The sequence below is a fragment of the Pyxicephalus adspersus genome, chromosome 1 (genome assembly GCF_032062135.1).
Source record: "Pyxicephalus adspersus chromosome 1, UCB_Pads_2.0, whole genome shotgun sequence".
Lineage (NCBI taxonomy): Eukaryota > Metazoa > Chordata > Amphibia > Anura > Pyxicephalidae > Pyxicephalus > Pyxicephalus adspersus.
In genome coordinates, this window is record NC_092858.1 from 102,491 (window position 1) to 115,476 (window position 12,986).

General features: G+C 46.0%; 1 protein-coding gene across 1 annotated transcript in view; it reads right to left on the bottom strand.

Annotated features, from left to right (window-relative positions):
• The window catches only part of CHRNA10 (cholinergic receptor nicotinic alpha 10 subunit), a 36,937-nt gene that overhangs the window by 6,703 nt on the left and 17,248 nt on the right, over positions 1 to 12,986 (bottom strand). Inside the window, exons 3-4 of the mRNA XM_072399900.1 lie at positions 12,291 to 12,445; positions 261 to 793 (exon numbers count right to left, since the gene is read on the bottom strand). Of these exons, the coding sequence (XP_072256001.1) occupies positions 261 to 793; positions 12,291 to 12,445 (688 nt within the window). The remainder of the gene's footprint in view (positions 1 to 260; positions 794 to 12,290; positions 12,446 to 12,986) is intronic.

Consider the following 12,986-nt stretch of genomic DNA (forward strand, 5'->3'; position numbering starts at 1 on the left):
GGTATATGTCAGAGCTATATAAATGTATAATAATGGTGTGTGACTGTGGGGGGGCATTAGAGTGTCAGCTCCTCTGTACAGAGACTGATAGGACTGGCTCAGTGTTCTCTGTACAGCACTGTGGTATATGTCAGTGCTATATCATTGTATAATAATAGTGTTTGAGACATTAGAGTGTTAGCTCCTCTGTACAGCCTTGCAGTTTGGAACATTACCAAGTTCTCATTTTCTCTTAATTGCCCCTAATTGGTGTCACTCACCGATCAGTGGCACATTTTCGGACGGGGGCATACTTTCCGCCACCAGGAGCTGGAACACCGTGAGAGCCAGGAGGACAGTGACACCCAATGAGACTTTTTCTCCAGAGTCAGCAGGCAGGTAAAAGCCGAGAGGAGCCAGGAATGAGATCATGACGCAGGGTAGGAGAAGGTTGAAGATGTAGAAGGAGGCTCTTCTCTTGAGGATCAGAGTGTAGGTGACATCGGGATACGGCTCAGAACAGCAGCCATAGGTGATGACATTTTTCTTGGCCGGCATTCCTAGAACCTCCCATTCCACATTCTCAACAAAATCTGTCAGGTCGCCGGTGTCCAGGTGGTTCAGAATATCGATCTGATTCCCATTGTAGGTCCAGGAACCAAAGGTCAGACGGCACTGCTGCCCATCAAATGGAAAGAAAGAGACGTCCACCTTGCAGGAGCTCTTAGTGATGGCCGGAGAGTCCCACATGATCTGACCATCATAGCGGATGACAACGTTGGTCTCCATTGAGCCTGTGAATTGGTCATCAGCGCTGGACAGGAGGACGATAGAAATGAGAGTAAGAATGTAGTTAATTATAAGAATTAATAAGAATTTAGTGTGGAGCTGTCCATCTGATGGAAGATAAATATTCACACAATTGTACAATTTCATATATACGTAGTACAAGGGCATCACTGATTGGTTAGTTTAATCCCCTGGGAAAATACCCCTTTATTTGTCCTGGTCACTAGTTTGTCACTGAGGCTAAAAGTAGTAAGGGAAATCCAGAAACCTCAGTGCAAGGGCAGTGTTATGTTTGGAGAAGCACGACAGTAATGAAAATGTTCTCAGTATAAAATATTCTTTCTGTAATTTATATGAATTTGTAGTCATTGAATTGCTCATAAAAAGGTCTGAAAATTGTCCAATTAGACTGCAATATATAGAGCCAGTCACACCATGCTGGTAACCCAATTCCCATGGCTCCCTGGTTCTGAACATGAAGTCAGCCCATTGGGCCATGTGATCTGCAGTTTTCATTGTAGGTGCTTGGATTATTTGGGCTTTCTATACATTTGTGACATAAAGGATATTAAAGAATGGATAATCGTGCCAACAGGGGACAGCTTGAACCCCTTTAGTAAATGCCCCCAATGGACACCCCCACTTTATTCCAGGACAGCTCTTTTCTATTCCTATTACAGCTTACCTGAATTTTCATTGAAAGGAGGGAAAGAAAAGAAAACCCCGACAATGCAGAATCATTAATGTTATAATATTGTTTTTCTGCTGCTTCCAGACTAAAGGAACAAATATGGCGTGATGAAATAAACACATATTGGATGTTCACTTACCAAGGTGAATAATCTCCCAGCCTGAGATTTCACTCAGCTTAGTAAAAGGGATGAATCTTTGCTAACGACTATCTAATCATGTGCATATCTCCATCTCAGCCCATGATGGGCTAATCTCCATTCACTCTCAACTAGAAAAAGTGCTCCATACACCTAGTGATCCTTCTCTTCCCTCCAGTGTACTCTTAGCACTGGTATAGCCACCTACCTGGCTGTACATTGTCCAGGTGAGATATCCATATGGTTTCTAAAGTTCACCTTGGAGGGGAGCCCCCTGCTGGTTGGATGGTATAATGCTTTAAAAATGTAACCAACAAATCTACACACACTCCATCTGTGGCTCCTGCTGGAGACACCTCAATGAGACCTTTATATATTTTACGTATGCCATAGGATTCTTGTATGTGAGAAAATACATATAAAGGGCAGACTTGCTGCAGGAGTGCTGTATGTGGACAATTAACATTATGTGTTGAGGTGTGTCTTGTATTACAGACAGGAGAATCTGTCAAGTTCTGTATTTGCTGCAAATCTCACACCTGATGGAGGAACTGAATCATACAAACCAATGTAAAACCCTTGTTAGGCTCTGTGGTGAGATCACTGTGATTGTCGTTATTGTGCTGTGGATTGGATAATTATTACTCTCCAATATTGTCCAGGGGGGAGTAAAGTAGCTTGTTTACTAAGCACTGACATTTTAAGGAGATTCTATCTACCAGTAGAGATATTTATCAAAATGTACTTTTATTTCCAGAGACTGTCCAGAGACAAAAAACCATGTGCGAGAAGAAGAAAAAATAAAGTGGTCTTGTAAGCACTGGCCCTGCAGATCATCTATTCTGTATACAGGTGTTCTGTAGCCATGTATTTTCCACCATTCTCGGCATCCCCTGCACAGAAACTGAGACTGTGCACAGCGGAAGGGGACTATGGAGTTTGTGCTGCACCCAATGAGCAGATTGATCAATCCTGTCCTGTCATTGGCTGTGCGTCCTTTTAAAACCCCTCCAGTCCCAGGCTCAGGTTGCTGGATCCTCAGGGCATTTTCTGCCTCTCTGCAGCCAGTTCACTGTTTGGATAATCTGGATTTGACTCTCCAAGCCAACCTCTGCCTGTACTGCGGTGTACTTCCTTCACAACTGCCCTGTCTGTCACCTGGGTAAGAATAGGGAGAAGTCCTGGCTACGTCTTCTGCTCATGTGTTACTCAATCTCTCCCTATAGGGCGCTGATGGAAATGTTGAAGCCCAGGCCATTATCCATTCTGGGGCATGTACACATTTTCTTGATGTCTCTGTTGCACAAGGACTGCACCTGCCACTGCACATTAAAGTTCTGCCTTTCCCTCTGTGTTTGGCTGGCCAGAACGCCATCAGGTCCGGACCGGCTGCCCAGGAATTCTTTCTAACCTGGACAATTATTTTTTTCTGACCATGATCTCCTTTAACTTTATCTCCTTTATGGTATTCGCTACTATCCTGGGAAAATTCACTACCCCCTCGTCGTATTTATGACTGCTCTGAGTTTTTACCAGGGGCCAAAATTCCTTTTGGGTCCATTTACCTCCTGTCCGAGCTGGAGCCTAACACCCTAAGGCTTACATTAAGAGATTACAAAGAATAGGTTTATCCACCCATCCACTTAACTTGCTGGTGCTGGAATATTCCTTGTTGAAAAAAAAAAAGGACCAGCCGGACTGTGGAACAATATTTTAATTGCTTCTTTACAGGACGACCCGTCCTCCCTCCATCCTATGACCGAATTTGCTTACAACAATGCCATTGTTTCCGCTACTGCTCAATCGCCATTCTATGGTTTCCATTCTCCATCCATTCCCAGCTGCTCTTCTCAAGCCATGGTAACTGAAGTCCAAGACCGATTGAACATTATCTACAATAATCTAAGGATTCTCCATTCTTCACTATCCCAGGCCCAATCTCATACCAGACTAATTGCAGACAAGAAAAGGAGAAGATATCTGGATTTCAAATTTGGTCTTCACAATACCTGTTGGTTCCCATGGTGCTGAATCTGTCTCTGCCTGAGTTAGCATGCAGCACTTCCTGTTTGCCACCTGCCCTGACCCGTGCCTGGACTCTGACTACGCCTACTTGCTGCCTTCACTGACCCTTGCCTGGACTCTGACTATGCCTGTTTGCCACCTACCCTAACTCGTGCCTGGATTCTGACTACCCCTGCTTGCCACCTACCCTGACCAATGCCTGGACTCTGACTACCCCTGCTTGCCACCTGCCCTGACCTGTGCCTGGAATCTAACTCCTTTAGTCTGCCACCTGTCTCCACTCCGAGGCCACTCTTTGCCTGCTTGCCGCCTGCCCTGACTCATGCCTGGACTCTGACTACACCTTCTTGCCACCTGCCCTGACCCATGCCTGGACTCTGAATATGCCTGCTTGCCACCTGCCCTGACACATGCCTGGATTCTGACTACCCCTGCTTGCCACCTACCCTGACCAATGCCTGGACTCTGACTACCCCTGCTTGCCACTTCCCTGACCAATGCCTGGACTCTGACTACCCCTGCTTGCCACCTGCCCTGACCTGTGCCTGGAATCTAACTCCTTTAGTCTGCCACCTGTCTCCACTCCGAGGCCACTCCAGCTTTCCTCCTCAGGTAGGGTGACTCCCAGCTGCAAAGAGTCCAGTAGCCTTTGGGCTACCGGCTCATCACCCCTTGCGTGGTGCCCTGGTGAAGACCTGGTGTCACTTAGACTCAGCACCTTGGGTGATCCCATGCTACCTGCCTGCGGAGACCCTGACAGAAAGTTACAGCCAATATGTCAGCTTCTGGAGACAACTCACTGAACTTAGGGCTTGAGGAACTGTGGAAGCAAATTGCAGAGCTTAAGATTTCAGTACAAGAGGGTCGAAGAGGATACTTTCAATTGGAGGGCCGCTTTCAGACTTTGTCCACTCTGCCAACCCAACTTCCAAGTCAGCCAGGACTTCCGGGACTTTTTCTTCATGCAGTATGTGAGCTGGTTCCGGGCCTTCGGCAATTCCTGATAGCTTTATTGCTCACTGCAGCCCAGAACTTTTGCAGATGAATGCACCAAGGTGGGCACCGTCATCTCCCTCCTCCAGGGGGAGCCCAAGGCCTGGGCCTTCCTACTGATGGAACGCAGTGATGACGCCCTGAGCAACACCAACTCTTTTTTTGAAAGATTAGCTGAACTCTATGACCCCCGGCGTGCTGCCACTGCTGAAGCAGCCCTCCGCAGCCTTCAACAAGGCCAACGACCAGTGGAGGAATACATTTCTGACTTCTGAAGATGAAGTTTGGACACACAAAAGAATTATGCCAATTAACCCAATTTCACATTGGCTTGCCTGAGTCACTAAAGGATGAACTGGCCAGTGCGGGTATTCCGGACTCCCTTAATGATTTGATTAGGCTGGCTACTCAAATTGACAGAAGATCACCGCTCCGGAGATGGAGAAGTTGGGGACTTCACGCCCCAATTGGTATTCTAATTCACCTCATTCTCCACCTTCGGTTCCCATGCCCACCCCACTTTCTGCCACTGAGGATTGTCAGGAACCTATGCAGTTAGGCCTAGCCAAACCCTCAGTGCCTGCAAAATGCTAGAGGGGGTTCAAGTCTAATCTCTGCTTGTATTGTGGTTCGCCTGGTCATCTGCTAAGATACTGCCCTATCTGGCCAGCTGGAAAAGGGTGAGTTGAACCCTCACCTCTGGCTACTCAAACTCCTCCTTTCTCAGCTCACATCCTTCTCCTTTTGTCTCTCCAGGGCCCAAAAAAAAACATTGAAGTGCAGGCGATTCAAGATTCTGGGGCTTGTACTTGTTTTTCGGTTGCCTCCCTCGCTAAGCTACTCCATGTGCCCCTTCGCAACAAAAAGCAACCGCTCTCCCTACGACTTGCAGATGGCTCCCCATTTAGTCTGGACTGGTATTTAAAACAACTTCTCTCCTCGCAACCAACAAACCCAGCCATCAAGAATTTTTAAGTTTTGATTTAATTCCTTTCCCACTTTTTCTTGAGACTTTACTGCCCCTGTAGAAAATTAGGCCCCAAGTTCATTGGTCCCTTTCTTATCGTGAAGGTCATCAACCCAGTGGCTGTTCAACTAAAGCTACGTACACACTTCCAATCTTTATCGTTGGTAAACGAACGACAAACGATCCTGCACGATATCTGCGAACGATCGTATGGCACCGATCCTGTACATACAGATAACGACACGATCGTTCAAAGATATTATACACACGATAGATGCGATCGTTTGAACGATACAGGAAGTGACGTGCATCACAGGAAGTGAGCGAACGTTCGTTCACCGCGCATGCTCAGACCATGAACGATCACTGAACAACTGTACACACGATAGATGGTCAACGATCGTCGTCCAATCCGATCCGCCGGTCCGGTCGTTCATTTCCAAGGACTATCCTCATTCGTCAGCGTCGTTGGTTACTTTTTTTACGAACGATTTTTGGCCAATTGGTCGTTCGTCGTTCATTTCCAACAATAAAAATTGGAAGTGTGTACGCAGCTTAACACTCCCTGAGTCTGTGAAGATCCATCCAGTATTCCACATGTCGTGATTGAAACCGGTGGTACCAAGCCCTTTGGCTGGCAGGTCTTCTCCACCGCCACCTCCAGTTATAGTCGAATGTAGTAATGAAGAATTTGAAATGAAGGCCATTCTGGAATCTAGGAGGTGAGCAGGCCATCTCCAGTACCTATTTAAATGATAAGGATTTGGCCCAGAAAAAAAATTCCTGAGACCCTTCTGCTAAGGGTCATGCCAACCGGTTGGTAAGGATTTTTCTTCGGGCAGATCCAGATAAACCAGAGGAGGAGCTTTTTAAAGGAGCAGAGGCTACTTAGTCCCAGCAGTAATGGAGGCTGGTGCTGTGACTTTGCACCAGCTACCTTACTACTCTGCATTGACCTCTTGCTATTCCTGATCTGACCCTGAGGGTCGTGACCTGGTGACCCCCAGCAGCAAAGAGTCCAGTGGCCTCCAGGCTAATGGCCCATCAACCCTTGCGGGGTGCCCTGGTGAAAACCTGGTGTCACATAGACCCTGACAATGGAGATTTTGGAGCTTCATTGTCCCTCTTTGAAGTTGGACCCTAAGTTTGTGGGACGCTGTAGTGGCTAAGCTCTCACTACCAGAAACTCTGAAGGTCCACCTTGTCCTCCATGTTTCCTGCTTGAAGACGGTCTCATACAGTCCATTTGGTCGTAGGACTCCTGTTCCTCCCCCTCCTTTCCTAGTCATAGGGAATAAAGAAATTGAGGTTGAGACAGAGCGCTAAGTGTATTGACCCCCTAACCCCCCCCCAGTAAGGGGGTCCATACACCTAGTCCTCTGTATTAGAAGGGGGGTCTGTACCCTGTTACCAGTAAGTATTACACTTTATATTTTTCTAATAGCTCCATGTTACATAGGAATGAGTTAATCCCTTCCTCCTGTAGCAGATCCAGCCAATCATGTGTCAGTATGTCAGTATGTGTCATTAGGTTTAAGGTGCATGTGTGGGGGCAGATCATTTTCCTCCCCAATATTCTTTATTGATTTAGTTGCAGTTTCTGTCCCCCAGTAGCAGAGAAGAGAGCATAGAATGATCCCCTGCATGTTGTCACTGAGAAATGCAAAGTTGTAATATGGTCCCGGGGCTCAGAGAGTCACCTCTGCTGCAGAACCTGAGCCGCCACACACAGCAGCTGCACCTGAGATTGTGTTACACCTTCCCATAGCACCTGGCCTGAAATGTCCCACAGGTGTCACCCCCTCACCAGGTCAGTGCAGCTTTCTGTGGTTCCTTTACAAGCATTCAACAGCAAATCAGCACAAAACCTAAAAATTACACTTTTCTGGACAATTTTCATGCAGTACAATGCACTGCACATCTCCACCTATAGGTCAGGTATGAAACAGCAGGTCACCTGGGGCAGCTGAGGTCTATATAGATCTATAATGGCCCCTGACCCTCAACATGGATCTGCACCACTCAGCCATGGCAACCAATCAGATTAGTTCCTTCACATTGGAAGATGGGGGGGGGGCAGTTAAAGAACCTCAAGCCTAGACCCCTGTGGGGCAAATATTTCTGTGTAGAGTTCAGGATAAAATGTTGAGTATATTAGGGGGAAAAGAGTACAATCAGAGCTCAAATTATCTGCATTTTTTAGATGCTGACAAACAAGAGAGGATTAGGGGTAATGAGTTAAGTTAGAAGCAGGACATATGATTAAGTATTGCAATTAGTCAGCACTGTAATGTGATTGGGCAGCTCTATGTTGTGATTGGGTGGCTCTGTAATGTGTTCAGGTAGCTCTACATTGGGATTGGGTGGCTCTAATTTGTGATTGGGTGGCTCTGTAATGTGATTGGGCAGCTCTACGTTGTGATTGGGTGGCTCTGTAATGTGTTCAGGTAGCTCTACATTGGGATTGGGTGGCTCTACAATGTGATTGTACAGCTTTAAGGTGTGATTGGGTGGCTCTGTAATGTGATTGGACAGCTCTACATTGTGATAGGGTGGTTCTGTAATGTGATTTGGCAGCTTTGCATTGCAATAATATGGCTCCGTATTGGTCTCTTCTGCAAGAACAAAAGTATCTGCCTGTTTGTAATCCTCTGTATGAGTGATTCTTAGTCTTAGTGACTTTTTAGCAATTTATACTTCTTGGGTCAGTTACCCCTGGCCATCTGTAAGGGTGACATTCTACCCAGTGATCACCACGCTATATATTGGGAGCTGTGGATTTTGTATTTGTTACAGGGGCTTCCTAAGACCTCACAGTTATTTTAAGGGTTCCCTCATGTTAGAAGGGTCAAGGAAGACAGCCCTATACCATGTAGACTGAGCTAAGTGGAAGTTCCATCATTCCAGCCTGGCCAGTGATTCTTGCTGAAGATCCCAAACCTGGAAAAATCCCACTGAGGCATCGGGGGGGGGGGGGGTTACTTTTCTTTTTAGGGTCTCATTAGGGTCTCTGTCCCCCATTGTTGGGATTCGCTCTCTGTGTTTATCACCAACAATTAGATTTCAGAATTTTGTGTGTCACTAGAATGGCAAGTGTGAAGAATGATTAGAATACTATTAGCCTTGTCACGTATTTACTGTTTTATTGTTATAATAATATTTTTTTGGTGTAGCTTTTCTCTCACTTCCTGTCTGTCTGGCTGTCTCTATACTGGGGCCCCGGGAACAAGAAAAACCTAACAGGGGTTCTAACACATCCCTTTCAAAAACAAAAGGTAGACTAAGCCTAATGACCCCCTGAGTTGTTTGACACTGGAAGCAGTAGAAGAACCAGTCATGGCCATCCCTGGTGCAAGAGAAGAACAATCAATCATGGCCATCAATAGTCAAAGAGAAGTAGAACCAGTCATCTCTGTCCCTGGGCAGAGAAATAGAACCAGTCATGGTCATCCCTAGTTAGAGGAGTAGAACCAGTCATGGTCATCCCTAGTTAGAGTAGTAGAGCCACTCATGGCTGTCCCTAGTTGAAGGAGTAGAATCGGTCATGGCTGTCTCTGATCACGGAGAAATAGAACCAGTCATGACAATCCCTAGTTAGAGGAATAGAACCAGTCATGGCCGTCACTAGTTAGAGAAGTAGAACCACTCATGCCCATCCCTGGTCATAGAGGAGTAGAATCAGTCATTGCTGTCCCTGGTCATAGAGAAATAGAACCAGTAATAGTCATACCTAGTTAGAGGAATAGAACCAGTCATGGTAATCCCTAGTTAGAGGAATACAACCAGTCAAGGCCATCTCTAGTTAGAGGAGTAGAACCAGTCATCACAATCCCTAGTTGGGGCAATAGAACCAGTAATGGCCATCCCTAGTTAGAGGATTAGAACCAGTCATGGCCATCCCTAGTTATAGGAGTGGAACCAGTCATGACCACTTCTAGTTAGAGGAGTAGAGCCACTCTTGGCCATCCCTAGTTAGAGGATAGAACAATAGAACCAGTGATGGGCATCCCTGGTCATAGAGAAATAGAACCAATCATGGCCATCCCTAGTTGGAGGAGTAGAACCAGTTATGGCTATCCCTGGTCATCAAGAAATAGAACCAGTCATGGTCGTCGCTAGTTAGAGGAATAGAACCAGTAATGGTCGTCCCTAGTTAGGGGAAAGAACCAGTCATGACCACCCCTAATTAGAGAAATAGAACCAGTCATGGCCATCCCTAGTTAAAGGAGTAGAATCAGTCATGGCTGTCGTTGATCATAGAGAAATGGAACCAGTCATTACCATCCCTAGTTAGAGCAAAAGAACCAGTCATGACCATCCCTGATTAAAGGAGTAAAACCAGTCATGGCCATCCCTAGACAAAGCAATAGCACCAGTCATGGTTGTCCCTAGGTTAAGGAATAAAACCAGTCATGGTCATCCCTTTTTGGTGTAATAGAACCAGTCACAGTCATCCCTAGTTAGAGGAATAGAACCAGTAACAGTCATCCCTAGTTAGAGGAATAAACCCAGTCATGGTTGTCCCTAGTTAGAGGAATAGAGCAACTCATAGCCATCTCTAGTTAGAGGAATAGAACCAGTCATGACCATTCCTGATTAAAGGAGTAAAAACAGTCATGGCCATCCCTAGACAAAGGAATAGCACCAGTCACGGTCATCCCTTGTTAGAGGAATAGAACCAGTCACAGTCATCCCTAGTTAGAGGAATAGAGCAACTCATGGCCATCCCTGGTTAGAGGAATAGAACCAGTAATGGCTATCTCTAGTTAAAGGAATAGAGCCAGTCATGGCCAGCCCTGGTTATAGGAGTAGAACCAGTTATGGTAATCCCTAGTTAGAGGAAAAGAACCAGTCATGGTCGTCCCTAGTTAGAGGAATAGCACCAGTCATGGTCATCCCTAGTTAGAGGAATAGAGCCACTCATGGCCGTCCCTGGTCATTAATGAGTAGAATCAGTCATGACCTTCCCTAATTAGAGAAATAGAACCAGTCATGGTCATCCCTAGTTAGAGGAATAGAACCAGTCATGACCATCCCTAGTTATAGGAGTAGAACCAGTCATGACCATCTCTAATTGGAGAAATAGAACAAGTCATGGTCATCCCTAGGTAGAGGAATAGAACCAGTCATTGTCATCCCTAGTTAAAAGAAAAGAACCTGTTATGACCATCCCTAGTTAGAGGAGAAGAACCAGTCATGGTTGTCCTTAGTTAGAAGAATGTAACCAGTCATGGTTTTTCCTAGTTAGAGGAACAGCATTAGTCATGGTCATCCCTAGTTAGAGGAAAAGAACAAGTCATGGTCATCCCTAGTTAGAGGAACAGAACTAGCCCTGGTCATCCCTAGTTAGAGGAATAGAACCAGTTATGGCCATCCCAAGTTAGAGGATTGGAGCCACTCATAGATTTTTCTGGTCATACAGGTAAAGAACCAGTCATGACCATCCCTAGTTAGAGGAATAGAAAGAATCATGGTCATCGCTACTTAGAGGAATAGAACCAGTCATGACCACCCCTGGTTAGAGGAGTAGAGCCACTCATGGCTGTCCCTGGTCATAGAGGAGTAGAACCAGTCATGACCATCCATAGTTAGAGGAATAGAACCACTCATGTCCACCCCTATTTAGATGAGTAGAGAAACTCATGGCCATCCCTGGTTATAAAGCAATAGAACCAGTCATGACCATCTCTAGTTAGAGGGGTAGAACCAGTCATGAACATCCCTAGTTAGAGAAATAAAATCAGTCATGACCACCCCTAGTTAGACAAGTAGAGCCACTCATGGCTGTCCCTGGTCATAGAGGAGTAGAACCAGTCATGACCATCCCTAGTTTGAGGAGTATAAACAGTCATGACCATCTCTGGTCCTAGAGGAATAGAACCAGTCATGACCATCCCTAGTTAGAGGAATAGAACCAGTCATGGTCATCCCTAGTTGGAGGAATAAAACCAGTTATGGTCATACATAGTTAGAGAAATAGAACCAGTCATGGCCTTTCCTAGTTAGAGGATTAGAGCCACTCATGGCCGCCCATTGTCATAGTGGAAAAGAACCAGTCATGACCTTCCCTAGTTAGAGGAATAGAACCAATCATGGTTGTCCTTAGAAGAATAGAACCAGTCATGGTCATTCCTAGTTAGAGGAATAGCACCAGTTATGGTCATCCCCAGGTAGAGGAATAGAACCACTCAGGGTCATCCCTAGTTATAGGAGTGGAACCAGTCATGACCACTTCTAGTTAGAGGAGTAGAGCCACTCATGGCGGTCCCTTATCATAGAGGAATAGAACCACTCATGACCATCCCTATGTAGAGGAGTAGAGCAACACATGGCCATCCCTGGTCATAGAGGAGTAGAAGCAGTCATGACCATGCCTAGTTAGAGGAGTAGAACCAGTCATGACCATCTCTGGTCCTAGAGGAATACAACCAGTCATGACCATCCCTAGTTAGAGGAGTAGAGCCACTCATGGCTGTCTCTGTTCATCAAGGAGTAAAAGCAGTCATTACCAGCCCTGGTCCTAGAGGAATAGAACCAGTCATGACCATGCCTAGAGAGAGGAATAGAACAAGTCATTACCAACCCTGGTCCTAGAGGAATAGAGCCACTCATGGCCATCCCTCGTCATGAAGGAAAAGATTGTCCGCACCCAGGCTGGAAGAATGAGAAGAACTAAAGTGATAGTTCCCAAGCACCATCCGACCTACTTGTTATATAGGACAATATCGGGTCTCCATACATAACTGCTAGGTATACGGATGGTATCGAGACCATCATATTCATCCTTGTTCCAGCGCAGGTAAGCGTCAAACCACACCTGTCGTATCCACAAATATGCCATTAGGATCTGATTCCGCTCATCCTATAAAAGACCAGATGAAGACAATAGTGAATAGTGAAGACAATAGTGGTGGGTCCATCTCTTCACATGTGTAATTATAACAACCAATAGCAGCCAATCATTCCACTGCCTGCCCTGCGTAGGAGTGTTTTCTGAAGCGGCCATATTGGAGGAGTCTCAACCCTGGGGGTCACTTTCTGCTCTTATCAGCTCAGTGGTCTTGTAGACACAACAGATTGAAGCTCCTCCCAGACTAGAATCCAGCCAATGACCAGGCATATTTTTTATGTTGTCACTTTGTGGGGGATGAACCTGTAGATGACCTCTATGGAAGAAACTTTCTCCGTTGTCACTGTGTGTATCTCTCTGTCAGTTGTGTAATATGCGTAATGTGTTGGTGCTATATAATTCCTGTTTACTAACAATATTAAGGAAGTCAGCATACCAGTCTGTACCTCTGCTTCCTCTCCCCCCTTCCCTCTTCTCTGTACCACTGCTTCCTCTCCCCTCCATCCCCCTTCTCCATACCGCTGCTTCCTCTCCCCCCATCCCCCTTCTCCAT